General features: G+C 33.2%; 2 protein-coding genes and 1 pseudogene across 3 annotated transcripts; 1 reads left to right on the plus strand and 2 right to left on the minus strand.

Annotated features, from left to right (window-relative positions):
- The first annotated feature begins 11185 nt into the window (after positions 1 to 11185).
- LOC123209261 lies at positions 11186 to 13776 on the plus strand (annotated as a pseudogene).
- LOC123209260 (pumilio homolog 12-like) lies at positions 13286 to 19473 on the minus strand. 2 transcript variants are annotated; one of them, XR_006501007.1, is made up of 7 exons: positions 19164 to 19473; positions 16690 to 18371; positions 16371 to 16533; positions 15776 to 15939; positions 14088 to 14346; positions 13699 to 13916; positions 13286 to 13510 (listed from the first exon to the last, which is right to left on the minus strand). XR_006501007.1 is itself a non-coding variant. In XM_044627164.1 (6 exons), the coding sequence occupies exons 2-6, from the start codon at positions 18294 to 18296 to the stop codon at positions 13809 to 13811; spliced, it is 2301 nt and encodes a 766-aa protein (XP_044483099.1). In that variant the 5' UTR covers positions 18297 to 18371; positions 19164 to 19472; the 3' UTR covers positions 13286 to 13808. The 2 variants fall into 2 exon arrangements, 1 of the variants encoding a protein (XP_044483099.1); XM_044627164.1 differs by having other exon boundaries at positions 13286 to 13916; positions 19164 to 19472.
- A 2218-nt stretch (positions 19474 to 21691) lies between these two features.
- LOC123209386 (chaperonin 60 subunit beta 3, chloroplastic) lies at positions 21692 to 26177 on the minus strand. Its single transcript, XM_044627422.1, has 15 exons — positions 26021 to 26177; positions 25245 to 25494; positions 25021 to 25146; positions 24597 to 24734; positions 24397 to 24492; positions 24053 to 24295; positions 23735 to 23969; positions 23343 to 23512; positions 23140 to 23217; positions 22979 to 23050; positions 22756 to 22860; positions 22475 to 22567; positions 22288 to 22380; positions 22057 to 22183; positions 21692 to 21938 (listed from the first exon to the last, which is right to left on the minus strand). Exons 2-15 carry the CDS (start codon positions 25479 to 25481, stop codon positions 21925 to 21927), a joined length of 1827 nt encoding a protein of 608 aa, XP_044483357.1. The 5' UTR covers positions 25482 to 25494; positions 26021 to 26177; the 3' UTR covers positions 21692 to 21924.
- Between the last annotated feature and the right edge of the window lie 667 nt (positions 26178 to 26844).

The following is a 26844-nucleotide window of genomic DNA, read 5'->3' on the forward strand; positions in this document are numbered from 1 at the left end:
TAGATTAGATGTAGAGTTGATTGTTGTTGAAATGGAGTTTGAAAAACGAAGTTTGGAAGGTGAAATGTGGCCACACGAATTCGGTAGTCACCATGTGAATGGCACAGTGACCACACAAATTCGTGTGGTGAGAATTGTCGAAGACGGGGTGGCGTTTTGCACTTTTCAAAGTTCGTGGACTACACGGTATCGTGTGGTTGGGGGTGAAAATGCGTTTTTTCATCGTATGGTGTGGTAGAGTATAAATTGGAAAAACTCGTTGACACGTGAAATTGTAGTCAACCCACCGAATTCGTGCGGTTGACGCACGAATTCGCATGGTGGGTGCAAAACGTGATTTTCCAAGGTTATCTGCCATTCGATCAGTGTGGTTGGAATCAGGGGGCAAAATGCGACTATATTAAATTTTAGGGCTTTTTTGATATTTTTCATATGGGATCAAATTGAAATTTATCCATCTTAAAGTTTTTTAATGCGTAGAATTCGAATTTGATATCTGTTTTTTCGAATAAGGCCTCTATGTATAGAAATGAATAATTTATTCCCTACAATTTATATAAATTTAATATAGTTGTAATTTAATTTTCATACAGGGAGTTGTACAAAAGAGAAAAAGGGACAAAAGCAGAGATGAACTGCGATTTCCTCTCGAAAAACACTTCAAAACTCAAGTTACTACACGTGGATATAGAGATGTGGGAGTCGTGATCAAAAAATTATTGACAGAGAGGTAATTACAAATGTTTCGACGTACCTGTTTTGGACACTTCCTAGACTTGAAGGATAGTCGATTTAGTGGGGTTCTAATGCATTCCTTCATCCTTCGAGCGATAAATAAGGTGACCTCAGGAGAGGAGTTATGGTTTCGGGTTAATGATGTGGATGTCAATTCAATGCGTATGAGTTTACTATTATGACAGGCCTTCGATTCAGTCATCTGATAGATATCGACCTCTATATTCCATTGAAGGCCACTGATCGGATCCTCTAGACATATTTTCACAGATGTAAATCAATTACATATGTTGATCTGAGTCGTGTTTTCCAGCAGAGACCGTGAGGGGAGGATAACACTGATGTAGTGAAGTTAACACGGTTGTTTTATCTTTATATGGGGTTGTTAGAGAGTGATTTGAGGAAAACAATTTCCCAGAAGATATTACAATTAGCTGATCATCTTAATGGGTTTAATGCATACTCGTGGGGAGTACGAGTGTGACAGATGACATATTACTCTATATGCGATAATATCTCCCGAATTTCTATAGATTTTGACTCGAAAAAGAAAAAAGAAAACCAGCTTAAGTAGTACGAGATCATGAGATTTTCACTAGCATTTCAGGTAATTATGATATTTATTAATTCAAAATAATTTAATTTGTTTTTAAAATTAAATTAGTTTAAGATGATTATAAATATATACAATAACCGATTTATGTTGATATTATAGTTTTGGATATATGAGACGTTGGACTCGTTATATCGATGGGTAGATATGTCACCGATTGTAGAAGTCGCCTGGATGTTGAGATGACACACGAAAGACATTCCGGGATAGAATTCTATCTCAACTATCTTCAATGGAGATACAATAAGTATTAATTTATTAAACATTAACATATACTTTGGATATAACAATAATGAATACTGAAATAAATATTTTGTAGGATGATGTTAATTTTCCATTAGATTTATCTTCGATTGAGAGATATACGGAGTGGTATGAGGATATCGTCCGATATACAGGGGTGTCGGATAGTCGATCTTCTTCGGCGTCAGGAGATGCATTATCGAGTCCTCGTGACATTAGTTCTCTTATCGTTGCTTCTCTTACTATTGATGCTCATATTCAGCCCCCTCCCACATGCCCAATTAGGGACCCTGTCGAGAAGCTTATATCATCGGATCCCGTGCCTAGGCCTTCTACCACTGAGCACATATCACCGGATCCCGTGACTATGCCCCCTACCACTGAGCAGATATCAGATGATCCTTCTGTCACTGTACCAGATTTCTCCATTCATCACTTCGATGCTACATTAGCTCGATGGGAAAATCTTATCTTAGCTCGACTTATTGGGTTAGAAGCTAAGATGGAGGATAGGTTTAGTCACATTGAGGGTAGGATGACTCTTATGAAGGATAAACTGAGTTATATTATGGATACGACGACTCGTACGGAGGCCAGACGATCTCATAACCATACAGATATTGTCGGACAGGTAAAAAGTTAATATTTTACAAGATATTTATTCTGTTTATATACGAAATCATATAAACCTTATAATAATTGTACATGCTATTACAGTCTTCTCGGGACAATGGTGACAGACTATCGATAGGGGCTCTGACATTCCCGTCTCCACCTATTGTCGATGTGAGTGCTAACTGTTTCGAGTATTTTAAGAATGTTACTTTTGAAATAACTTTTAATTTGTTAAAATTATTACAACGTCAGTTATTTGATGAGAGACCATTCCAAGAAGATCAGATATTGACTCTTGATATCGACGATTATATATCATTGCATGAGGTCTTTTCGATGACACCTTCTACGAGGGTTCAGGTAATTGTAACGACCTTTTGAAATAAATGTTATATCCGAATTCTTTGATTGTACATCTATTAATCCCGATAAATATAACTCTTCGATTAATTAATAATATTTGCTATTACTAATACAGGATGTCAGTGATGATGGATCACTTCACATGACTTCTCTGTCGACACCTTCTGTGATTATTCCAGTTAGTATAACATGGATATACAATATTATATCTCATTTACACATTTGATTTTTGGTTTTCTCTAAACCTGTTATTATAGATATTGTGACAGCGGCCTGATGTTTCTGTGGCTGCACCGATTGCCAATCCCATTATGACTTATATTTCGATATTAGAGGTACGTACATTGTATAATGAATACTTTGTTGTTTTTTTGTTAAATAATTTGATTTACTATTATGAAATGTTAATGTTGTCATAGGATATTGCTGATGTTGATTGATCACCACATGCGGATGCTCCAGTATCGCTTTGGGATGAGGTTGAGGTGAAATGTCAGAAATTTCATCTATTAATTGTTACATTTGTTAATTTCAACAGTTGTTTAACCTTTTTATCCTGTTACAATAAGATCTTCGTTTGGTCTATCTCAACACTCCAAGCAAAGGAAAACAGGTGATCGATATTGTTTCTCAGGATGATGAGGTCACTGATGATGTTGTTGAGATCCCTACACACGAGGACTAGGAGCAGATAATTGAATTTTTAAGAAATTTAATAACTACAATTGAAATAATTTATCGTCCCATTTAGTCAATTCGTGCATTTGAATGCAGCCGGTCCCGAAAGAAAATGTATTCAATATAGCTTCACTTGCGAATTCTTCAGCTATTACTCCAACGTTACAGAAGGTATTAAAAAGTTTAGATTTTTAAAAAATTTATTAAGTTCGGATGGAATAATTTATTATTCATTTTACCTAACATATTATCTGTTTTAGTGTAGTATTTTCGTACCATTTGTGGTAGGATTGTCAAGAAGGGACTCCTTATTCGTAGTCTATACACGAATCCTCTTAAACCACGGAGCCAACGGACGAGACTGTCTATACAGTTATCGAGCACTGAGCGTGAGGAAATATTTAAGAAATGGTTTGCAAAGCCGAACCTGTTTGAGAAACGTCATGTGTATGACATAGGTGAGAGGACCAACATTGCATTTAGAGTTTACTAGGAAATAATGTACCAACTTTTGGAGAATCAGTATTGGTCGATGCTTTAGAGTTTCTAGATGTAGATGGTTGATCAGGAAAAGATGGTAGCCAATGAAATGCATCAGTACGAACATTCCCACCAGTAGGATTTGTTTTTGGAAAATAACTTGTACCTCCAATATTGTTATTAACATAGGTCTTCTCTTCAACCTTTGGTTCTTCAATTGGAATATCATGTACAACCTTTCCATTAAATTCACTCCACTCTGGAAAAGTTGTTTCGTCCCCATTAAAAAATTCTTCTGCGCGATACAATGCATAAACATTAACTTAATTTATATATGCAAAATCTTCCTCTAAGAATTCTTGTTTCAGATTGATCTCGATATTTTGAATCTCTTCTACACCAATAGTTTGATTTTTTGGATAACTGCTTGACTCACCACCTTGAAAATCTTCATCTGCTTGTTGATCCTCATAACTATCATCAGTAACTGTAGTTATAACAAAAACTAGAACACATTCTTTGAAGAGGTTAGATAGACCGTTAAGAACCTCAACATCTTCATCATTCGAAATTTCTACCGGAACACTATCGTTAAGATGCCTCGGTTTCATGCTTAACTGAATGTTAAATATCCGTTGATCTATATTATATTTGTCGCTCACTATTTCGATTAATTCTTCGAATGATGTGTGTTCCAAAATTTTAATCAATTTCTTATTACCTCTAACATATTTTATAACATTGTCATCTTTTTCTATCCAATTTCCCCCATATCTAATTGAAACATATCCAACCATTTAGATTAATCCTACAATAAAATATATAATCAACATAAATAATACGACTGAAAATACTATTTACATATATCAATTGCACAATTATACCTATTCTATAATTCAATTATATATTGTGACTACTTAAATATATCATGTTTTGATATTACCCTTTAAAAAATAATAATTTAATTTAAAAGGGTAGTTTTGGTATTTAAGGGGATATTTGGGGTATTTTTGTTTAAACACTTTAATATAAGGGTATTTTTGGTTAAATCCCAAAATTTGGGGGTAAATTTGTATATTGTCCAAATAAAATATATAATCAACATAAATAATACGACTGAAAATACTATTTATAGATGTCTATTACACAATTATACCTATTCCATAATTCAATTTGACAGAATAATATTATTAAACATAGTATACTAATTTTTATTATTTTACTTATTACACACAATTATAATTTATTATATAAAATATCATATATAATTACATTATTAATAAAATAATAACGATTGAAATAATATTATATTATCCTATACTACTATAATATTTAAAATATACCCTATCTAATTTTTATTATTTTACATATTACACACAACTATAATTTATTATATAAAATATATCATATAATTGCATTATTAATAAAATAATAACGATTAAAGTAATATCATGTTATCCTATACTACTATAATATTTAAAACATAACCTATCTAATTTTTATTATTTTACATATTACACACAACTATAATTTATTATATAAAATATCACATATAATTGTATTATTAATAAAATAATAACGATTAAAGTAATGACAGGGATAAATACCTCGAAATGATGAACTTTTCTCTTTACGCCCGAAATCTTGAACACGAACTTATTTTCTTTCTTTAGAAATCTCTTTCAGATATGTTAAAAATGAAGGAAGATATGTGGTTTATATAGAAATAGAGGAAATGTAGTTTTTGTATTATTTTGGGGTATTTTTGTTTAAATGCTTTAGATTAGGGGTATTTTTATTTAAACCCCAATATTAGGGGTAAATTTTTTATTACCCTTAAATAAAATAGTAATTTAAATTACAAGGGTAGTTTTGGTATTTAAGGAGATATTTAGGGTATTTTTGTTTAAATACTTTAATTCAAGGGTATTTTTACTTTAACCCCAAAATTTAGGGTAAATTTTTTATTACCCCAATAAAAAAGACATTTATTTTAATTTCCCTTTAAACAAAGCTAATGAAATTTTCTACAAAACACACAAAATCTTAAGTAGCAAAGAAAATTCAGAAGAAGTCGAAACCTTTCTGATGGGTTGGATTGGAAGTATAAAAGAAATTTTGTAAATTAATCTATATTTTATTATTTATATTATTTTATTTAATTAATAAATTATAAAACATTAAAATTAAATCAAGTTTAAATATAAATTAATTCAAATTCGATTTGAATGATTTTAAAAATAGTTTGAATTCGATTCAAATTCGTTAAACTAATCAGAGTGAAGGTTTATAATATAAATTTATTATTCAAATTCACCTTGAATTTGATATTCGAATTTATAGCACAATTTTTTAGTGTGAATTTGTCAGAAATATATATTTACAATCCATCTATCATAGCCACACTAAAGTTCGAAGAAAAAAAGATAAAGTGGTGGGAGAGATATGGAGATGAAATGATTCTCTCGTACTCTCTGTCGACTGGATTCTTTTCGTTGAAGCTCTCTTTCTCTTTTGTTAGTAAACAAAAGTTTAGTGAACTATTTTTTTTTTCTGTTGTCTCTTGTTTGTGTAAAAGAAAGAGGCAAAAAGTATGAGAGAAAGTGAGAATGAAGAATGAAGAAAATGGTGAAGAGAGAAAGTGATAAAGAGGAAGGGACAAAAACGGTGGAGGAGAGAGTGAGAAATTTTATTTGGGTAGAGAGAGATTCTGTCTTAAAGTTGAGTGAGGGTGTAGAAAGTAGAAAAATAAGAAATTAAGATATTAATTAAAATTAATATTTTTCTTTTGTCTTTTATACATATATATTCATATTTTTTTTACTATACAAATATAATATTTTTTAATTTAATTTTATCTTAAAAAAAAATTTAAGATTTAGGGTTGAATGGATATATTGATAAGATAAGTTGGTGGGTCAACCATGGGTGGCAAGCAAAACACTTGACCAATTAATTTTTAAAAATAAGTTGATTGGTTAGGCATTTGGTCGATTAACTAATCACTCGATCAACCAATTTTTTTAAAATAAACTGGTTGGTTGAATGTTTGGGCATTGGGTCAACCTTTCCACTGTTAAAGTTGTCAAAAAATTTTATATTCTCATCTCATATCTCAACCTTGACTTGGTGACTTTATGCTTGGTTGAGTGAGTCTTAATTGAATAAATATAAAATCTAAGAGTATTTTAAATATTTTATATTTTAGCCTATATATGTAAATAAAAATAATAATTTTATATATATATATATATATATATATATATATATATATATATATATATATATATATATATATATATATATATATATATATACTAACTAAGCTATAACTGCATCTGCTCAGATGTGTAATAACTATGCAACATCCCAAAAATCAAAGGACTAACAAATGTCTTGCAACTACAATTCTATTGAACCAAGCCGATTCAGCTCATATTCAGATTTATTGATAAATAATAAAAGATTTCGATAATATTCTATTATTAATAATAATGTGATAATTTTATTATTATCTACATATTATATATTAAAAAATTATTAAGATAATTTTAATTATATTATAAATATATTTTTAGTTATTAATTTTTTTAAAAGATAATTATATTTTTGTTTAATATAATAAAAAATATAAAAAATATTTTAAAATGATTATACATTAAAACAATAATAATTATTCTTTTATTAGAAATGTTGATATTTATCCATTAAAACAATAATAATTAATAACACAATGAATGTGATATTAGACCCTACTAAAACTTTTGCATGTGACATCAAATTCCATCAAATCTTTAAATTTTAATTGATTCTAAATCTATCGACCCTTAAATCTATGTTTCCTTCTACAAGAAGGCATTGAATAATTAGTTGTGTGGTGATATTTGTCTCTGCTGTCACGACAAAACCAAATGGCTTTTACCAGAGAAACTAGTTTTTTCAATGCCAAGGATGTGTTCATTACGATGATCCTCATCTCTCTTATTGTGATTTGCTGCTAATAATCCTGGGGTTGTTGAAGCTGCTGCGAGGCCTATGCCAATGGATGGCAATGGAATCAAGCATTCATCTCCTACATATTTCCCTCAAGGTCATGACAGGTCGCCGCCATATTCTCCGAACCCCTGCAGCTATATCCCAACCCCACCTGGCGGCCCGGGTAACTGCAAGCTTCGTCACTAAAACTTTCATATTTCTCTGGTATCTTTATCTATTTTAGTAGATAAGATAAATAAATGCTCATGTGTATGTGTTCAAAAAAACAAAATCTGTATTGATCAATGATTAGCCTGATCTTAATGAAGATATTGCTTGTTTATTAGAGGGATGGATGAATGTATACTTTTTTTCATTTGAGTGGAAGAAGAAAATCGATTTTAAGGAATTGAATGAAATAATTTTTGTACACTCTAATAAACATATTAGAGTATTGGATAAAAAGTAACTCTCCTAATCGCTCCAAGTTTATTACATATTCACTGAAGGTAAACTAAAATGAGATTCAACCCAAAAATATAAAGAAATATTACATTTTTGATAAAGTTCTAACACTAACAAATCTTTCTAAAATTAGAAAGTTAAATAAAATTTTTGTCCTTTATCATGTTTTCAAGTCAGAGAACTCAGTCAAAAATTTTATAAATAAATAATGATATATCATAATGTGATTAGATATTATTTTATTTTTAATTTTTAATTATTCAATCATATAATGATACATTATTATTTATATACAATTTTTTTTTTCTTCTTTAATAACCGTTTCCATTCTAATTAATTATCAACATACTTTTTTATTAGCTTTTAGTCATATTAGACGTCAATATCTTAAACAAAAATGAATCGTGTTAATCTAATAAATAAAAGGCAATGTCATTTTCATTTTTTCAAACCGGATGAGGGCGAAAGATTAACGTTAAAAAAGAGACAATTGGACGAAGACGATGCCGGTTTATCTGTGCTTATCATAAATTTGGATCAAATTCAAAACATTAAAATCTATATTTTATTCCATCTCGTATAGATCTCTCTGGTGTGAAAGTTTGACTTTGGTGGTAAGATTAATTAATTCACTATGACTTACGTTGCTATTTAATAATGGGACCATTAATCATTAACCATTAATTTAGTTATGGAAAGGCAAGCATAAATATACTTTCTTTTTAATTTCCTCTCTTAACCTATGCTTTACGTCCTCCAACTTAATCCCGCCATTATTTCTTTTCCCTTTCTTTTTTATATGCCTTCATGCAAACAGATTCCACACAATCAAAGCCTGCAGCTTCTATTGAATTCTAAATCTCTTTCTTTCCTTTACATTTTCATGTGAAGTCACTCGACATTTCCTAAATCTCTTTTACCTTTGATTCATGCATTTTGTTGCTTCTGTACGAAGGCATTGAATAGTCTCAAATACAAACAAACTCATAATTATTTAATTAATTTTCCCAAATAAAGACAACTTTGTACGTGTACATGCTAGCAGGGGACTGTAAATTCAATAAAGCTACAGGAAATTTCTCAAGGCCGTTACTTGCATAGGAATTTTCTACTGAAAATTGCATGCATTTTCCTCTTCAACATACGCGTTTAATAAGCGCCATCTATAAATGTATATAAACAGCATTGAGGGTCTACAAATTCCATATCTTATCATTTTTCTCTTCTCTCATCACATAAAAAATGTCTCTTACCTCAAAAACTAGTTTTTTCAATGTGATTCAAGTCTTTATTATGACCCTCCTTATCTCTTCTATCGTGATGACTGTGGTGGTTCAAGCTGCTGCAAGGCCTATGCCTATGGACGGCAACGGAATCAAGCACTCATCTCCTGTATATTTCCCTCGAGGTCATGACAGGTCCCCGCCATATTCTCCGAATCCCTGCACCCATATCCCAACCCCACCCTCCGGCCACTGCAACCCTCCTCACTGAAACTTTCATTTCTCTGGAATCTTTATCTGTGCCACGAGACATCAAAATTTTTTTATGTATGTACAGAAGATGATATAGTTTTTATCATATTGAATTCACCTGCAATCATATAGAATTCCTCATCCTGACTCGGTTCCTTATGGAGTTTTAGATGTACGACTGGAAGAAGACCCCCGCCATATTGTCCGAATCCCTGCACCTATGTCCCAACCCCACCCTCTGGCCACTGCAACCCTCCTCACTGAAACTTTCATTACTCTGGAATCTTTATCTGTGCCACGAGACATCAAAAAATTTTCATGTATGTACAGAAGATGATATAGTTTTTATCTCGTTGCAGCTTTTGTCTGATTTTTGATGTTTTGGTTGTCCCTCCCATGGAGAGGGTGATCTTAGATTGTTACCAGATCTCCTTTTGAAGGTCTCGTCGTTTCTTGTTAATATTCATACTTAACCCCCAAAAAAAAAAAAAATTTAATGTATAAATGCTTATGTGTATATATTCAAAACAAAATCCATATTGATCAATGATTAGCCTGATCTTAATGAAGATATAACTTCCTAGTTCAAAGGTTTGATCAATTTTTCTACTAAGATCTCGATTGACCGTTTGATATATAATGCTACCTCTTTCTCGCATAAATAAAATAGAGCATAATAAATTACAGTTTAATAACTTTGTGATCAAAGAAATAATTAATCAAGTGAAGTAATAACTTATTAATATAAATTAATAATATTTATTTATTTATCTTTTCTAATTTTCTTATTTATTCAAATTAGCTCTCTCTCTCTCTCTCTCTCTCTCTCTCTATATATATATATATATATATATATATGCTTATTTAAACAATTAATATTCATTGTAGTTACTTAACATAGTAAAATCATGAATGTACTTTCTGTCAACATAGATCAAACGTATGTTCTTCTAATTAATTTCTTATTACATTTTATCACATAAAACCCTTCACTAATTAAGATTTATTATATTTAGTCAACATCAAGTAAACCATTCGTTTTTATTTGAGAGATAAATATGATGGATTATCTTTAGTTTTAACAAAAACAATCAGTGAAGAGATCAAAAGAGAGAAATAAGTCAATAAAAAAAGAGAATGCTATTAATTAAAAAGAAGATGTTCGTTAGAGAGGAGGAAAAAAATTCTAAAAAAATAATCACTTTTTAAACTTAAAAAAAAATTATTAGATTTTTAAATTAAGAAATAAAATATGATAAATTTTAATTTTTTAATAATTTTAATTAAATAATATTTTTATTTATAATTTTAATAATAAATTTTAATAAAATGGTAGATATTTAAACCTTTAAAAGTTTACGTACGAGAATTTATAATTTCACTAAACAGGGGGTGAATATAGTTTTTGGCTGTTGATTTAATATTTAATATATGTATTAAATTTTGTATTATAATAATATTTCCAACCACTCACGAAATTCCACGTGGCATCACATAATATAATCAGGGACAAATAAACCAACGGTTCAGAGCCACTAGTGTGAAGTATCTCTACTGTAATCTGAACCTCTTCGTCTTTCCCTCCCAAAATCTGAACCTCAAATGCCTGCCACACTTCATCTCTGATCTGAAACTCTCACTCAACAAGCTAAAAGAAGCCACTCTTGTATCTATCAGCCATGTCTTTAGCTTCAAGCAGCTATGCTTCTCTTTACTCTTCACCACCTTTGCCAAGAGCCTCCATTCAAGCTTCCAAACAAGACTCTTTACAATTCTCCCAAACCAGGCATTGCTTACCCAAGAAAAACTTTAAGTTGGGCTTCTCAAGCTGTTCCTGCAATACCCTCTGGGCGAAATCCTCTCTTTTGGTGGTTAAAGCTTCAGAAACTGAGGCACAGACATCAAAGACTGAGAGTGGAAATAAGAGTATGAGGTGGAGATAGACCAGCCTTATGGACTCAAGTTCGCCAAGGGAAGAGATGGTGGCACTTACATTGATGCTATTGCTCCTCGTGGCTCAGCTGAAAAGACTGGCAAATTCACTGTTGGAGATAAAGTCCTGGCCACCAGCGCATTGGGCCCTTGCTCATGAAAATGCAAAAGAGATATGGTTGGTTCTTCATCTACTCTTACTTTCACTCTAATAACCTTCAGTTCAAGATCAACTGGAAATAGAACAATGATGAAAAGTTCTTTAGAAATTCAATTTCTTCTCATAATATGAAGCTATGAGTACAATTATATGTTTTGCCGGGAAGTTGGATGAAACAGGTGAATTGACAGAAAAGGAGATCATAAGAGCTGAGAGGAACTCTGGTGTAATCAGTAACAGAGTGAGAGAAATCCAAGTGAGTATCATTTCTTAAGAATGATGGTTACAATGAACCTGAAATTGCATACTATAGTTCTTCATCTCCTTTGCTTTTCATGTAAGAAATTTTTCGAGTTTTTTGTAAGAAAACACCAGTTTGGTCACCACAATTTGACGCTGATTTCAGATGCAAAAGTACTTGACAAAAAAGGAACAGAAAGAACAAAGAGAAAGAGACCTTCGCGAAGGGCTGCAACTTTACAAGTAAGTCCCCGTCAATTGATCCTTTTCTAGTCCTGTTCGATTTGCATTCACATTCTAAGGATAGCCAGTGAGCATCAGTTTCATTTTCATTCACTATTTTGTTACTAGATGTAACATTTTCATGCTTTCTCAGTTTTTCTACTGGCTAATCCTTTTTCACCATGTTCTGTTTGGTTTGGTAAGAGCTGGGAAATCTGAGGAAGCATTGGAGAAATTTGAGTCTGTATTGGGGTCAAAACCAAGTGCAACTGAAGCTGCAGTAGCATGCTACAATGTGGCATGTTGTTATTCTAAGCTTAGTCAGGTATCGTTTGTTTGCAATAACAAAAGACTATTGCATGTATCGTTTGGATTATGACTTGATGCAGATGATGTACTCAAACGTCTTCTATTTGCCTGACCGTGTTAATGAACTTTAATGGTATCATTGAACATTACCAGGTAAAAGCGGGGCTCGCGGCACGTGAAGATGCATTGGAAGCAGGATATGAAGACTTTAAGGTGATCTATCATTTAAAATAAGTACTATGGTTTACTTTCAAATGTCAATTTGTGAGCCTATGAGGCATCTGAAATTGCCATCTTTGTTATCAGAGAATCCGGACAGATCCTGACCTTGCCAATCTCAGGACTTCTGAGGAATTTGATGCTCTTTTGAAAAAGTATGATGAATCATTTATCAATGAGAATGCCATCAATGCCATCAAGTCATTATTTGGTTTCGGAATGAAGCAAAGCCAAGAATTTTTCTGATTGTCGACTGTTCATTGGCATCAGAAACGAGAAAGGTTCGCTTGTTTGATTTTTTTCATAGCATTACTTCAAGATGATAAAAAAAAAGTGCTTATAATGATTTTCAAACTGCGGTTTTTGTTTCCTTTGCATTCCTAACAAGAATATTGCAGAGAATTTTTGCAGGACTATAGCCTATAAAGCAAGATCATTTCACAAAATCTTCTAACTTGCTGATGATGGTTTAACAGCTCATACAGAATTCTGGAGATTACAACACAATGATGGCAAATTAAATTTTTGAACCTGGAGTAATAGAAGCCAAAAACATGTAAGTTAACGTAATTACTGCTGCAATCGTAGCATTTTATAGACATGAAGTGTACACTCAAAAATAGTCTGGAATATATAGACAACGAAGCTTAAAAGGATTTTCTATCTCCAAACAATTTCCAGGCTTTGAGCTTCACTGAAAAAAACTCCTAATACAATTCCCAGAAGCTCAATGAACTTTACATTTTCTTCTCACTGATTTATTGCTATGAAAAAAAATTTGCCGACCTACATACACGTGGATTCCACATTATGCAAAATTTCTTGCAAGTCTAAAATGAAATTTGAATTGGAAAACAAGAAGCTAAAACAGCTTTTTCATCCCAGATGAGCTGTTAAAGCCTCCCTTGACCCACTTTTTCAGGTCTATGCTTTAAAGTCAAGAAAATAGAGCTGAAACTCAGAGCTTTTCTCACCTGCTTATTACAGAAGTCACAGGATCATCTTGAACACTATCCCTAAGGTTTGCACTGCTGAGGAGAATATACAGCATAAAAGAAAATTTTTCTTTGAGAGCACTTGTAGATTATTTCTTCAAGCTATTGCTAGAGAGAACTTTCTTCCCATATGGGCTAGTTCGGAGCACAGGGACGTGAGGTCTTATGGCATCCACCAGCGCAGCATGAAGGGCTCCCTGTTCATGAAAATATAGAAACTTAAAAGGAAAAAAAAAAAAAGAAGGAAAGTCCAAAACCATCTACTAGTTGCCAAGCATTTTCTCAATGCAAATATTGTTTTTGTTAAGAACACCCATGCAGGATTTTGTCATGATAAGAATGGTTTTGCGAAGAATGAATTTGCTCACCTTTGATTGATTCAATGCTGCTTGAATTACATAATTTCCATAAGGATCTAGCATTATTTGATCCAGGTTAGGATTACCTATCAGCTCCTGAATTATACGAGCGCGACGTTCCTCACTTGAATTCTTAAGGCATTTCTCAACCACATTACTACTGTACTTCTGCATAGACAAATCCCCATAGTTACCCTCCAACTGATCAAAAATATCTTTTGTTGCCCATGGAAGTCGAAGCTCAAATACAAATTGCACAACATAGTTCCTGCACAAGTAAGAGTAAAGAGTTTGAATATTAAAATTTAAGTTTTAAATTGCATGAGTAAAGGCTACCTTAGCAAATTTTGGAGAGTTAACCTACCCATGAAAATCCTGAAAATTACCCAAAAAGGGAAAGTATTTTTTTCTCAATAATTTGTTTGTTCCCATCCTCCTTCTCAATGGAATAAACAAACATGAGAAGGAAATAAAAAGCTTGAACAAATGCAACTTTCTAATGCTTAATACAGTATCCAATAACTATCAAGTTCTGATTATGTAAAATCTCAACCATATGTCAAAGTTGGTAGTGGCACCAGGGGTGAGCAAATTATCCAAATGGAACCGAAACTGCTGGGTACCCGACTGTTAGTTCCGGTTCCTACCTGAAACCAGCAAACATCAGGTATGTTTCGGTCCTAAATTAGGGGGAACCAGCAGGTTTCAGGTAAGGTTCCATTTCCTCCCTGTTAGGAACCAGAACCAACCCAAATCTAATATTTGGGCTACCAGGTTGGTTATCATTATACTACAGGATGATACAGAATTCAAGTTTTGACAATAACTTCTTGGACAATTGAGAAACAGATCTGATATTGTTCTTGGCATATTGGTGTAATCAGCTAATGGTGCAGTTCCATCTGCAGAACACTTGATCTTTCAAGGCTTCAACTGCTACAACACTAGCTGTCACAATCCAAGCTTTGCTTGTGGAACCATCTTTAATGCATTTTTCAGATACTCTTGTCTTGTAAACACTATGACGTTTTGATGGCCTGAATGGGACAAGTGTTCTTGTTTACATAGGTAAGGACGCTAGAATAGTATAAAATTAAGTAAAGCCAAATGTTTTGGAAATAAAACCAGTGGCTGTAGCTTTTACCAGAAATTTTAGCAATCACAAAGCCAATGGATTTTTGGGTGAGTGGATGGGAAAGTTCTGCAATATGACTTTAATATCTTTTAGAACCTCTTGGTCAATCTTATTCAACAAGAACATAATGGATGACAAAGATATTTTGGATCAAAGAGTTATCATTATACCACAGAATGATCTTTAAGGCCGGAGAAAGCACCAAGCCAGTGAGATTGCAAACAGAACAATGCGATTCCGGGTCGGAATTGGACCCTGCCCAGAATCAAGGTGATAGTCTCAGGTAGGAACCAACCATATCTGATTCCAATGCGGGTTCCCCATTTTTCAACAGATTACCTGAACCTGCTCACCCTTAAGAGACAGTGCATATCATTCTTTTGTCGCTCACATGTTAATTATTTATAGTTAAAAAATGTACCACCATTTCAACACAATTTTGTTGATAGAAGATGAATCCAAACATCATCAATAAAGAGAAAAGAACAAAAACAATTTTGCAATTACAGACTGTGAAAAATAGGTAAATATACGATCCAGAAAGAGAATATATATACAATACCCAAATGCATCTTGTGAAAGGACTAGAGCATTTGAAGTGATCTCACAGACCAAACGATGTCTTTGCTCATCCTCAGAATGAATAAGGCATTTTTGAAGCACGCAACAGCCATGGCGATCAGTTGCAAGCTCAACACAATTATTAGTTGCAGCTTCAAAGAGGAACTGCAGAAGAAAATGCAATCCCATCAATTGAATCACTTTTCTAGAAATACGAGACATAATTATAATTTCTATATGACTGTACGATTCATAACAAACTGAAGCATCATCAGATGCATCCATGTGTGAAGATATAATTTAACTGAGTGATGTTATGGAAATTCTGCAACTGAAATCATTTTGCTTTACTTTTCATAGCACTTAAGGACATAAACATAGAAGAATTATCATAATACATAAATGAAAATGTACAAAAGGAAAGATATAAGCACACGCAAACTTAAATTCATCATTCCACACATTATATACCAACATTTCAGTTCATGATGAAAATCTTTCTACATGTTACTTATTTAATATTAAACTTGGGAATGTGAATGTCAGTTATTTTGAGGTACATAAGATTTAAGAGGATACAGCGAGCAGGGTGTTACCTTGCTGTGCTCTGGTTGTAAATACAATAAGCAGTGCTGTGCAACATGATTTCCATTCATATTTTTTATAAGTGTCACTATACCAGGTTTCAATGTGGAAACAACCAAGGAAAACTCCTCTGGAGTCTTAAGGGTTTCAATAACCTTCTGAACGGCCCGAGTCCTGTCATAAGACAACAAAATAACTCAATCATAAGCAAAATAAGAAAAATTACCACTTACTACCATAGAACAGACAAACAAATATATACACATACACACACAACCACAATACATGCCTAACAATGCATAAATAGAGAAAAAGGAGAGAGGAATCAACCCATGCATGTCACATGAAATTCTGACAAGATCTCCAGCTTTTCTGGTGATGGCATGAAGTATTTGCATTCTGTGATCCTCATTGCACACCTCAAGCAGCTTCTGGACCAGGTAATTTCCAAAGGGATCTGTCATGAGCTCAACAATGTGATCAATGATCTCAACAAATATCTTTTCAATATCTTCTGAGGTGCCCTCTGATATTTTTCTTTGTAAGAAGCGGCAACCATGTTGGTCCTTCGCCATGAGATATATTCTACCAGTAACTTCATCCACAGAATTATATTTTTGTGGTTGAGGCCTCAAATTAGTACTTCTGAGATCAGCAGGGTCACGGGATAAAGACCACAAGTTTAGACTATCAAGCTCAAAGCATCCAACATTTCGATTAGTTAAGCCAAGACAGACATGACCATTTGACAGAACTTTTCCATTCTGGTTGACATGAGATAGAGATTCATTTCCTGCAAGAGCTCCAAATTTGACAGCTTTAAGAATGTTCAATCCCTGTGATCTTGTTAGGATCTTCTCAGGAAATGTCTGCTTTCCCACTTTTCCCAGAACATGCATAGCATTGTACTCAGGTGAGGAAAAAGCAGGAGTTGGTTGGTTTATACCTCTTGGGACTGCATAAGTATTCCAAAATGGCTCCTGATTAGATTTTTCAGGTCGGTTTGGTATCTCAAAACATGGTTGTTTCAGGTTACGACCAATTAGCTTAGTTGGAATATTTCCATTCAGTTGAATAGGAAGCTGGGTTTCAGTTCGCTGATTCCGAAGCTGCTGCTGCAGATACAAGTACTGCTGATGCATTGTATGATATTGTTCCTGTTCAATATTTCTCCAACTGATGTGAGGCTGGTTTAAATGTTGTGAATGTAGGTAAGGGAATGAGGATTGTGCTTCGGCAAAGTACTGCTGCTGATCAGACATTATCGGAAACTCCACACCAGGAACAGCCAAATTAGATAGGAACTGAAAGCCATGCACCCCATGAGCAAGCGGCAAGGCTGCAGAGAAATTTTCAACCGGCTGACAATAGCTAACCTGCTTCTTCTTCAGTTCTTGAGCGTCAGGATTTACAACATTTGAGCTTTCTTGTCTAACTTTTGAGACACCAAATGCATCAAACCCACAGGGCTTATCATTTGTTGATTGGAACATCATTTGCGGATCAACATTAGAAACAGGTTCCTTTAAGCTGCTTGTATATTGGGAATCCAACAAAACAGTATGATCCGATGAGGATTTTGCCCAAGTACTCCCTGGTTCCTTCAGCATTCCCCCATTAAATCTGAGATCAGCAAATGCAGATGTCAAGGACTGGTCATCAGGAAGATTTGCTTCCTCTTGTCCAATCCCCTTGATTGGGGACTGATGAGGTTTATCCACTGCTATTTTTCCCTTATCTAAACCTCCATTGGTTTTGAGTTTTTCAGTCAAAGGCCCTTTACAGGAATTGACACTGATCGGCAACAAACCATAAATTGAAGAGACCCTCTTGGGTCCAGATTCCACAGAATGTGTATTCCTGGACGTAGCCTTAGGTATCTCCCCAAGGAGCTTTTCAAATTCATCAACCCCTAGTTCAGTTCTTCCATCCTCCATTTTGTGAATAATTTAAGACTCGTTTCTGCCAAACAGATTTTAAACCACTAGGGGATGTAGATGCACAGAAAGACCCTTCAATGCAGCAGCAACTCCATGTTAAAGAGACATCCACAATGTAAACTATCATATTGAAAGAAAAAACGATTTGCACTAATCCAGAAACTCAAAGTGCATAAACCTTATCTCTAATTATCATTTATATATGAAGCACAACCACATTGAGAAAACTACAAAATCGCGGTATCTCCCAGACAAACCGCAATCAAAATTAACACATTAATCAAAACACAGACACTACCACAGGGACAGCTACTTTGGCATCTATTGATTTCATTACCAAAAGAAAAGAAAAGAAAAGAAAAAACCCTGTATCATTCAACAAATGTAGTTACAACCACAATCTCACAGCCCAAAATATAATCAGAAACCGAAAAGAAAATAAACACTTCTATGAAACTAAAAGAGTCATCAAAGAATCAAGAGATTAGTTGAAAATCAAAGATCATAGAGTGGTTTAGAACAAATTATATCATTATCAATTCATCATCAGAGTCGTTAAGCCAATTGAAAGACCAATTTTATTGTTTTAAGCGTACCACTCTGAGAATCAAAAGGAACAGATTTGTATAAACAAATCAAATGCAAACAGAACCCAAAAATCCAATCATGTCATGAGAAGAGCACAAACCCAGAAGAGGCTGATCATCAAAGCCACCATATCAAAATCAAAATTCAATCTTGATAACATAAACAAATCAAAAACCAAAAAACAAACAACCCCAATTCAGCTTGACAAAGACACAGAACAACAATGCAGAAAAGAAGAAAAAGAAACGATTTTGATACGATCAAGGAATCACTCACCAGCCGGAGAAGAGAGCTGGCATTAGAGAGACAATGATGAAACCGCCATGACTAAACAAATTAAAGCACAATAAAAAATAAATAAATAAATAAACACTGATCCTTTGAGAGAGAATTGAGGGGTTTATGATGGTTTAGAGGGAATGAAAAGAGAGAGAAGAGTGAAGAGAAAAGGGTAAAGAGAGAGCGAGGCGGCGTGAAGAAGAAGAAGAAATTTTCAAAGTATGTGTATGTGTAGAAATGAGAGAAGAGTCAGTTACTGAAGATGACCAAACACAGCAACAACACTCACCAACTACATTATGAGATTTGGCAATTACTTCTCTCATTACCTCAACAGCATAACCATGCATGACATTGCCATGTCTCCTCCCACTTTTTGCCTTTTTCTTTCTTTTAGCTCCTTATAATATGCACTTAATATTATATAACAATATATACTTTACAAATATACGTATATGTATACATATATATTATATAGTTTTCTTCTCTATCTTAGGAAATTCACTTCACTTTCTCCTCATGATCTTCACTTTTTCATGAAAGCGCATTAAACATGTATGATATGGTAATGGATACAGATATATACCATACAAAAAACACATGAACTGTATAATTCTGAATGGCATGGCATGCATAAATAGGGGGCTATTTGGATGGTTAGATGAAGAGAGAATTTATTGTTATTCATTGATTGCAGATGACATGAAGATGTTTGAATTTTAAACAAATATATTATGAAAGGAAAGACCAGAAATTTGGAGTGATTTTAATTATATTTACTGAGGGATGAGAATTTTAGAAGAATATTTCAAAGTATAAATAAGAATCCATCTTGTTTTAAACTAAAAGGTTTCATCCTTATCTTAGAATTTACATTTGTTGGTAACCCCAATGACATCATTATTATTATTATTTTTATTTTTGTTTTGTAATATTATAAAAAAAAAATTAGAGGGCAGATCAGCAATGTGTTTTGGATGTTTACCAAGTATTAAAATGTAATTAATTATAAATAACATATCATTATATTGTTAATTAATGTTTGTCTTTTGGGAAAAGACTTTTTCAGATAAAACCAATCTTTCTTTCTTTATTTTTACTAATTATTTATGGGGATTTTTTTTATTAACTTGACATATATGTAATTTAATAGTTTATTTTAAAAAATAAACATTATTATAAATATTAAAAATCATCTTTGGTCAGAAAAATGTAAAAATAAAAAGTCATATTTTACAAGAGTTTCACATTTGCAATTGTACACTAAACTAATAAATGGGAAGTCGTATAACTCCTAACAGAAAAAGCTAAAAATTATTTGAATAATAATGAGACTTATTTAGAACATGACAATTTTTATAATGTTTAAAATGAGAATAATGCAAAAATTGAGTAATAATATGTATATATATTTTGAGTATATAAATAAGTACATACTTATATGTATCATTATATGTTTAAATGTTATTTTATTTTTAATTCAAAATTACTAAATTATATGATAACACATATAAATGTGTATCTATTTATATACTTAAAATAAATACACCTATTCTACAACACAATTAAATTATGTAATTGATTGTACATCTGGTCCTATGTAATGCTAGGAGCCACCTCTCATTAGGATTAGGGTTGCTGATGGCACTGCTACAATTATAAACCTAATTAATCCTATAATTTTATGCATAATTATAATATTAATTTTCTAGTTAACATTTGAAAACTTTCATTTGTAACCCAATGGCTCCCTCATTCATGCACTCATGGATGCCTAACGGCAATGATGATCCAAGTGGTATATGGGATTTTCAACATTTTGAAACTTGGAAATTAATAACCTAATGGTATAGCATGCCCTCCCACCTATCATGACTATAATGAATACAATCCAAATTCAACTTGTGATCATTCATGAGTCTGAAAAGCTTCCGTTTACCCTTTTTTTGTGGTTAGACATATGAGAAAACAATAAAAAATTATTCGGATATATTTTTTATACACAATTTAAATATATTAAATAATATATTATTAAATAATTAAACGATTTTAAATTAAATATTAAATAATACTAAATAATATAATAATATATTATCTATATATATCCAAATTATGTATTAAATATATATATACATAATAATACTCCTAAGAAAAGGAAATCCATAACTCGGGGCCCTAGAACATGATCAACAACCTTGACTAAGATCAACACCTACATCCATACTTGGGATAACATTACCCTCTTGACTAATATCGACACCTGCATCCATACTTGGGGTAACATTACCCTCTTCAGTGGGTAATGGTGGCCTTCGTGGAATAACATGATTCGTATAGACAATAAACACAAATTTATATACAAATGATAACATATTATTATATTTATAAGATGTTTAATTTTTAATTCAAAATCATTTAATCAAATAATGACATATTTGTGTCCAAGTTTATACTCACAATTTTTTTCAGTGAAAAACTGCCTTCAACGCCACAATAATCAATACAATAACAGGAATGAGATCAAATTTGACGAGGAAGGTTAATTTTCTTTCACTCAACAAAGTTTAGTAACATTGCAAGTGTACAATGAATTGCAAGCCGATTCCCTAGCAAGCTATCCTCAAAATCCACGAATTCTAGTGATACCGACTATTAAAATTTAGAAAACAAAAAGGACCTCACAGGCAGTGGCACTTGTTGCTACCATGGAGTATGGAACTTATTTGCTCTCTTCTTTGTATCTCTTGCTTAATTGAACTTAGTAGCCGTATCCTGGAACAACAAAGGATAAACAGAATTTAGTAACCAAATTCATGGGTTCCAGGCAAGTGTGCTTGGAAGAATAAAGCAGAAATGTGTTTGGTAAAGTTCATCTTCACCGACTACAGACCTGAATTGTCCATTGGGTTCCCGGCAGGCACAGCAGTTTCAGGCTCCTTGATCTCCACCACCACACAGTCAGACATCAGGAAGGTTTTTGCAACTGAAGAAGCATGCTCCAGGCAGCACCTAACCACCTGAATCAAGTTAAACATTCTTAGTACTGATGACAATCTTTATGGTGAGATAACACAGGAAATGTGTGTAAGTTCTACAACTTCAATCGCATATAGCCAGAGACCTTCGTTGGATCAATAATTCCTGCAGCCATCAAATCTTCATAATTACCAGTTGCAGCATTGTATCCATATTTGTGGTTGTCACTAGAAAGCACCTGTGAATTGAAACACAAAATTCTCATTAGAAACACAATCAGAAAGAAAGTCAAAACAATAGTAAACCGCATGAGTGGCTGAGAATTTTCATGCCTTCTCGCTGACTACACTCCCATTGACACCAGCATTTTTGGCAATTAATTTCAGAGGGTAACTCAGAGCTCTCTTAACAATATCTGCCCCAACCTGCAATTTATACAATAACATTAATTCAAATCTTTTCAACAAAACCTCAACATATTTGGAACTTTTAAAAACCGCCAAGATGCTTTCAGGAACTTAAGATCAATTCCACCACTAAATCTAAACACAAACTTTAAGTCTAAGTCTTTGTGAAGCTGAAAGTGTTCAAAGATGAAACCAAAAATAGCTACCTTTTCTTCATCATTATCCAGGCTTTCCTTAATAGCATCCACTTTTGATGATAGTCTCAACAGTGTACATCCACCACCAACTACAATACCTTCCTCAACAGCTGCCTGAAAATCATTAGATATTCTATATTTTAACACCCCTCACTTGTAAACACACAACAATCACCAAGGGAATACGTGGTATACAACCAAATTTTGATACAATGTCATAGACATATATTACCTTTGTTGCATTAAGTGCATCTTCAACCCTCAGTTTCTTCTCTTTGAGCTCAGTTTCAGTTTGTGCACCAACCTTAAGAGATCAAGAAGACATCAATACATGATATATACTGAAGATGAATATCATCTCTCAGACTTTTCTTCTAATAGTTGAAATTTTACCTGAATAACAGCAACACCTCCGGATAGTTTTGCAATTCTTTCATTGAGTTTCTCCCTTTCATAGTCTTGCTCAGCATTCTGCATGAAACTTCAATTAGCATTTAAAGTTGACAACATAACATAAAATACTACAAACATAAACCACATAAATAAACACTAAGCCTGTGTGTGGACATCTCCATGGGAAAGACAGAAAATCTCACCTCAATAAGATTTTTAATTTGTGCAACTCGTTTGTTTACTGCTTCCTGGGTGCTTCCATCACCCACAATGGTGGTACTGTCCTTGGTGAGCACAACTTTAGAAGCATTACCCAGGACTTCCTTGCCTACTTTGTCCAAGGCAAGTCCCACCTCATCCCTGATTACAGTTCCTGCAGATCAGTAAGGAAAGCCTCTTAACAACATCAATTAGATAAAGCCGGAGGAATGCTTTTGACTGCATCTATATGCGTGTGTTGTGCGTAAAGTAATTCTCATTTAAAGTCAACAAAGTTCAATACTAGCATAGTATGAATCAGAAACAATAGACAAAAGGGTGAGCTAAAATGATAGTAATAATGATACACAAATGAATAAAAAAAATCCACACTTACCACCGGTCAGAATAGCAATATCATCAAGGTATTGGCTCTTACGCTCACCAAATCCAGGAGCTTTGAGAGCAGCAATCTTCAATGTCCCTCTAAGCTTGTTCACAACAAGTGTTGCTAAAGCTTCCTGTTCAATGTCTTCTGCAAATATCACAATTGGGTATCCACTCCTAATAGCATCTTCCAAAATGTTGATAAGATCTCTTGCATTTGTTATTTTCTTATCAACAAGAAGCAACTGCAATTAAACAATGTAAATGTTAACTTCAGCAGAAAAATAAAATAAAGGATACATCTATAAAGTTGCAGTATGATCTATACCTTGCAGTTCTCATATTCAACTGCCATTTTCTCACTATCAGTAACAAAATAAGGAGAGATATAACCACGATCAAATTGCATTCCCTCAACAACATAGAGAGTGTTCTCAGCACTTTTTCCCTCTTCAAGAGTTACAACACCCTTTCGACCCACTTTACTAAGGGCTTCAGCTATCATATTCCCTACTTCATAGTTGTTACCAGCACTAACTGCTGCTACATCGGCAAGTTCACTGTCTTCAACCTGAAACCCACACAAATAACCTTGAACCTCCATGCTTAAACTTGGTAAAATAATATTTTATACTAATATTTAAAAAAAATGGCAAATTCAGTTGTGATTACCTCTTTTGACATTGACTTGAGCTCCGAAACCAAAGCCTTAGCCGTCTTCTCAATGCCCCTCGTGATTAAAACAGGGTTAGCTCCAGCTGCCACCACCTGCATAATTTAAAGTATTTTAGACAGATATCACAATAATGGCTAAGATTTTAATGCTGCTTATCTGTCCAGCAAAACATTCATAATTATTATGCTATACAAACCTTGACCCCTTCGGCAATAAGACCTTGTGCAAGGACAACAGATGTTGTGGTTCCATCTCCAGCCAAGTCATTGGTCTTGGCAGCCGCTTGTCTCACCAACTTAGCACCAATGTTCTCAACAGGGTCCTCCAACTCAACCTGGGAAGTAATGGAAGAACAACAAAATAATGATTTCAGCCAGGATTAGTTCGTGAACAAGAAGTAGAGAAATAAAGACAGGCATACAATATAATTCAAAAGGATAAACGTTTTGGCAAAACTTAAGAGAATTGACACAAAAAACACCAGTATGAAAAAAGTACCAAAGGAAATAAAACAGTATCATCAGATTTAGAATCAGTAGTAAATTATAGAAACCATTATCAGCTTCTAGATTTATAGTCTCGAAAGATGTATGTTAAAAAGCAGAAGAGCAAAAATAAACCTCTTTGGCCACAGTCACACCGTCATTTACAATTTTTGGTGCACCATACTTGCTCTCTAGAACAACGTTCCTGCCTTTGGGACCAAGGGTAACCCCAACAAGATCTGCAAGCTTGTTCACACCAGTCTGCAATAAAGGAATAAAAATAGTAAGAAAACAAATATCAAAGAAAGCTGCAATGCAACATACTCACTGACTAATCAAGTCTTCACACGTTCACTTACTTGTAGTTTCTTAATGGCCACTCCGTCCTTGTTAAAATGTAAATCCTTCGCGGCATAAATCTTAGGAAAGCAAGTCCTGCGTAGAGCACCACTCTGCCTTCTACCAAAAGAGCTTGAAGAAATGGAAGCAAATGATGACAGCTTATTAGAAGAAAATGCAAGTTTCTTATCAGTCATGCGGCCATTAGGAGCAACCATAGAGCCAATTGGAGACATGGCAGTGAAAGTCGACGCCATTATAAAATTCAAGCTGGCACCATTGAGAATAAGCTCAGTTCAACCAAATCCAAAGATAACCCACCCTCATATTACAAGAAAAAACGTTACTATTCCAGAAACAAAAAGCAAGGAGTGGTTCTATTCGACAAACAATGTCACAAATAAAAATGCATCCACGACTCATTTTTTCAATAAATTGAAAACCCCAAACACGGTTAGAGACCCCATTTTTGAAACTGAAAACACAACAGAACATCCAGTATTTGCTTTCCAAGAAGTTAACAATCTTATTTTATCAGTCAAATAAAATTAAACCAATCAAAATATATATTCATTTCTACCAACACAAGACAAAACATAGATAATTTCTCTTCAAGCACTCAAATTGATCAATGCCACTTCAGTTAAACAAACCAATATCTCAATCATCCACAAAACAAAAGCAATCCATTTGCAAGAAACACTAAACAAACATTAGAAAAGCTTAAACAAAATATATTTCCTAATTAAAACATGTAAGGAAACGAAAATGGATTCGAAGGTTTGGATGAACATACAGTTGTATGAAGAGAGCTTTAGGGCTTAGAGGATAAGGAGTAGTACTGCAGGCTAGTGTTAAGTGAGGCAGGCGAGTCCAAGGAGATTTCAGGTTTTTAAAGGTGATATCAGTATGATGAAGCAAACGGGCCTTCCCTAAACTGCTACGTTAATATTGACCGTTGGATTTGGGTTATTTGTCTCATTTTGGAACACTCTGGAAGATTTCTGCAATTTGTTTTGTCCACCCAACCCGACCACTTTGCTCAACATTGTTGATATTTTTTTTTAAATTAAATTAAATAATTTTAACTTAACTTTTAATTAATTATATTAATATAGGCTACCCCAAGTTAATTTCATCATTGATTTAGTTTTAAAAATACCTATATATTATTTATATATGATTTAAATATATAAATTATATATTATTTTATTTTTAATTTAAATATTTTTAATCACATAATAATATATTATTTATGTATTTAAATTATATTTTAAAAATATATATATATAATTTTATTGATTATATAAAAGTATTAAACTCATTCATCAAGTTCATTTTTCCAGTTCTTCTAAATCATTACACAAAATTCCATATAAAACGATCAATCCAACCATAATTTTTACACTCCTTGTTTCTCTTCAAAAATTTGTTCAACATGGGTTGGGCTGCATATGAGTTCCCTTCCCTTGGGTGATTTGAGTGACAACCCAAAAGGCTTAAATGCGTTTGGATCATCAAAGGGGCTAACCAATTGTGTTCAAAGCAATTATCAATATTTCGATCACTAAACGTAATGTTTAACTTGTTTAGTATAATTGATTCTGTCCTAAAAAATGA

Source organism: Mangifera indica, chromosome 2, assembly GCF_011075055.1.
Source record: "Mangifera indica cultivar Alphonso chromosome 2, CATAS_Mindica_2.1, whole genome shotgun sequence".
Lineage (NCBI taxonomy): Eukaryota > Viridiplantae > Streptophyta > Magnoliopsida > Sapindales > Anacardiaceae > Mangifera > Mangifera indica.

Bases quoted from the DNA above. Each gene is read 5' to 3' on its own strand.
- LOC123209260 (XM_044627164.1), bottom strand. From the start codon at position 18,296: ATGGAGGATGGAAGAACTGAACTAGGGGTTGATGAATTTGAAAAGCTC. The intron at 16,534-16,689 runs GTTGATTCCTCT...GTCTTATGACAG, and splicing joins ATTTCATGTGACATGCATGG to GACTCGGGCCGTTCAGAAGG. The intron at 15,940-16,370 runs GTAACACCCTGC...TTTCTTCTGCAG, and splicing joins TACAACCAGAGCACAGCAAG to TTCCTCTTTGAAGCTGCAAC.
- LOC123209386 (XM_044627422.1), bottom strand. From the start codon at position 25,481: ATGGCGTCGACTTTCACTGCCATGTCTCCAATTGGCTCTATGGTTGCT. The intron at 23,970-24,052 runs GTATAGATCATA...GTTTAATTGCAG, and splicing joins TTGAATATGAGAACTGCAAG to TTGCTTCTTGTTGATAAGAA. The intron at 22,184-22,287 runs GTCTCTGGCTAT...AACTTGATTCAG, and splicing joins GAATTATTGATCCAACGAAG to GTGGTTAGGTGCTGCCTGGA.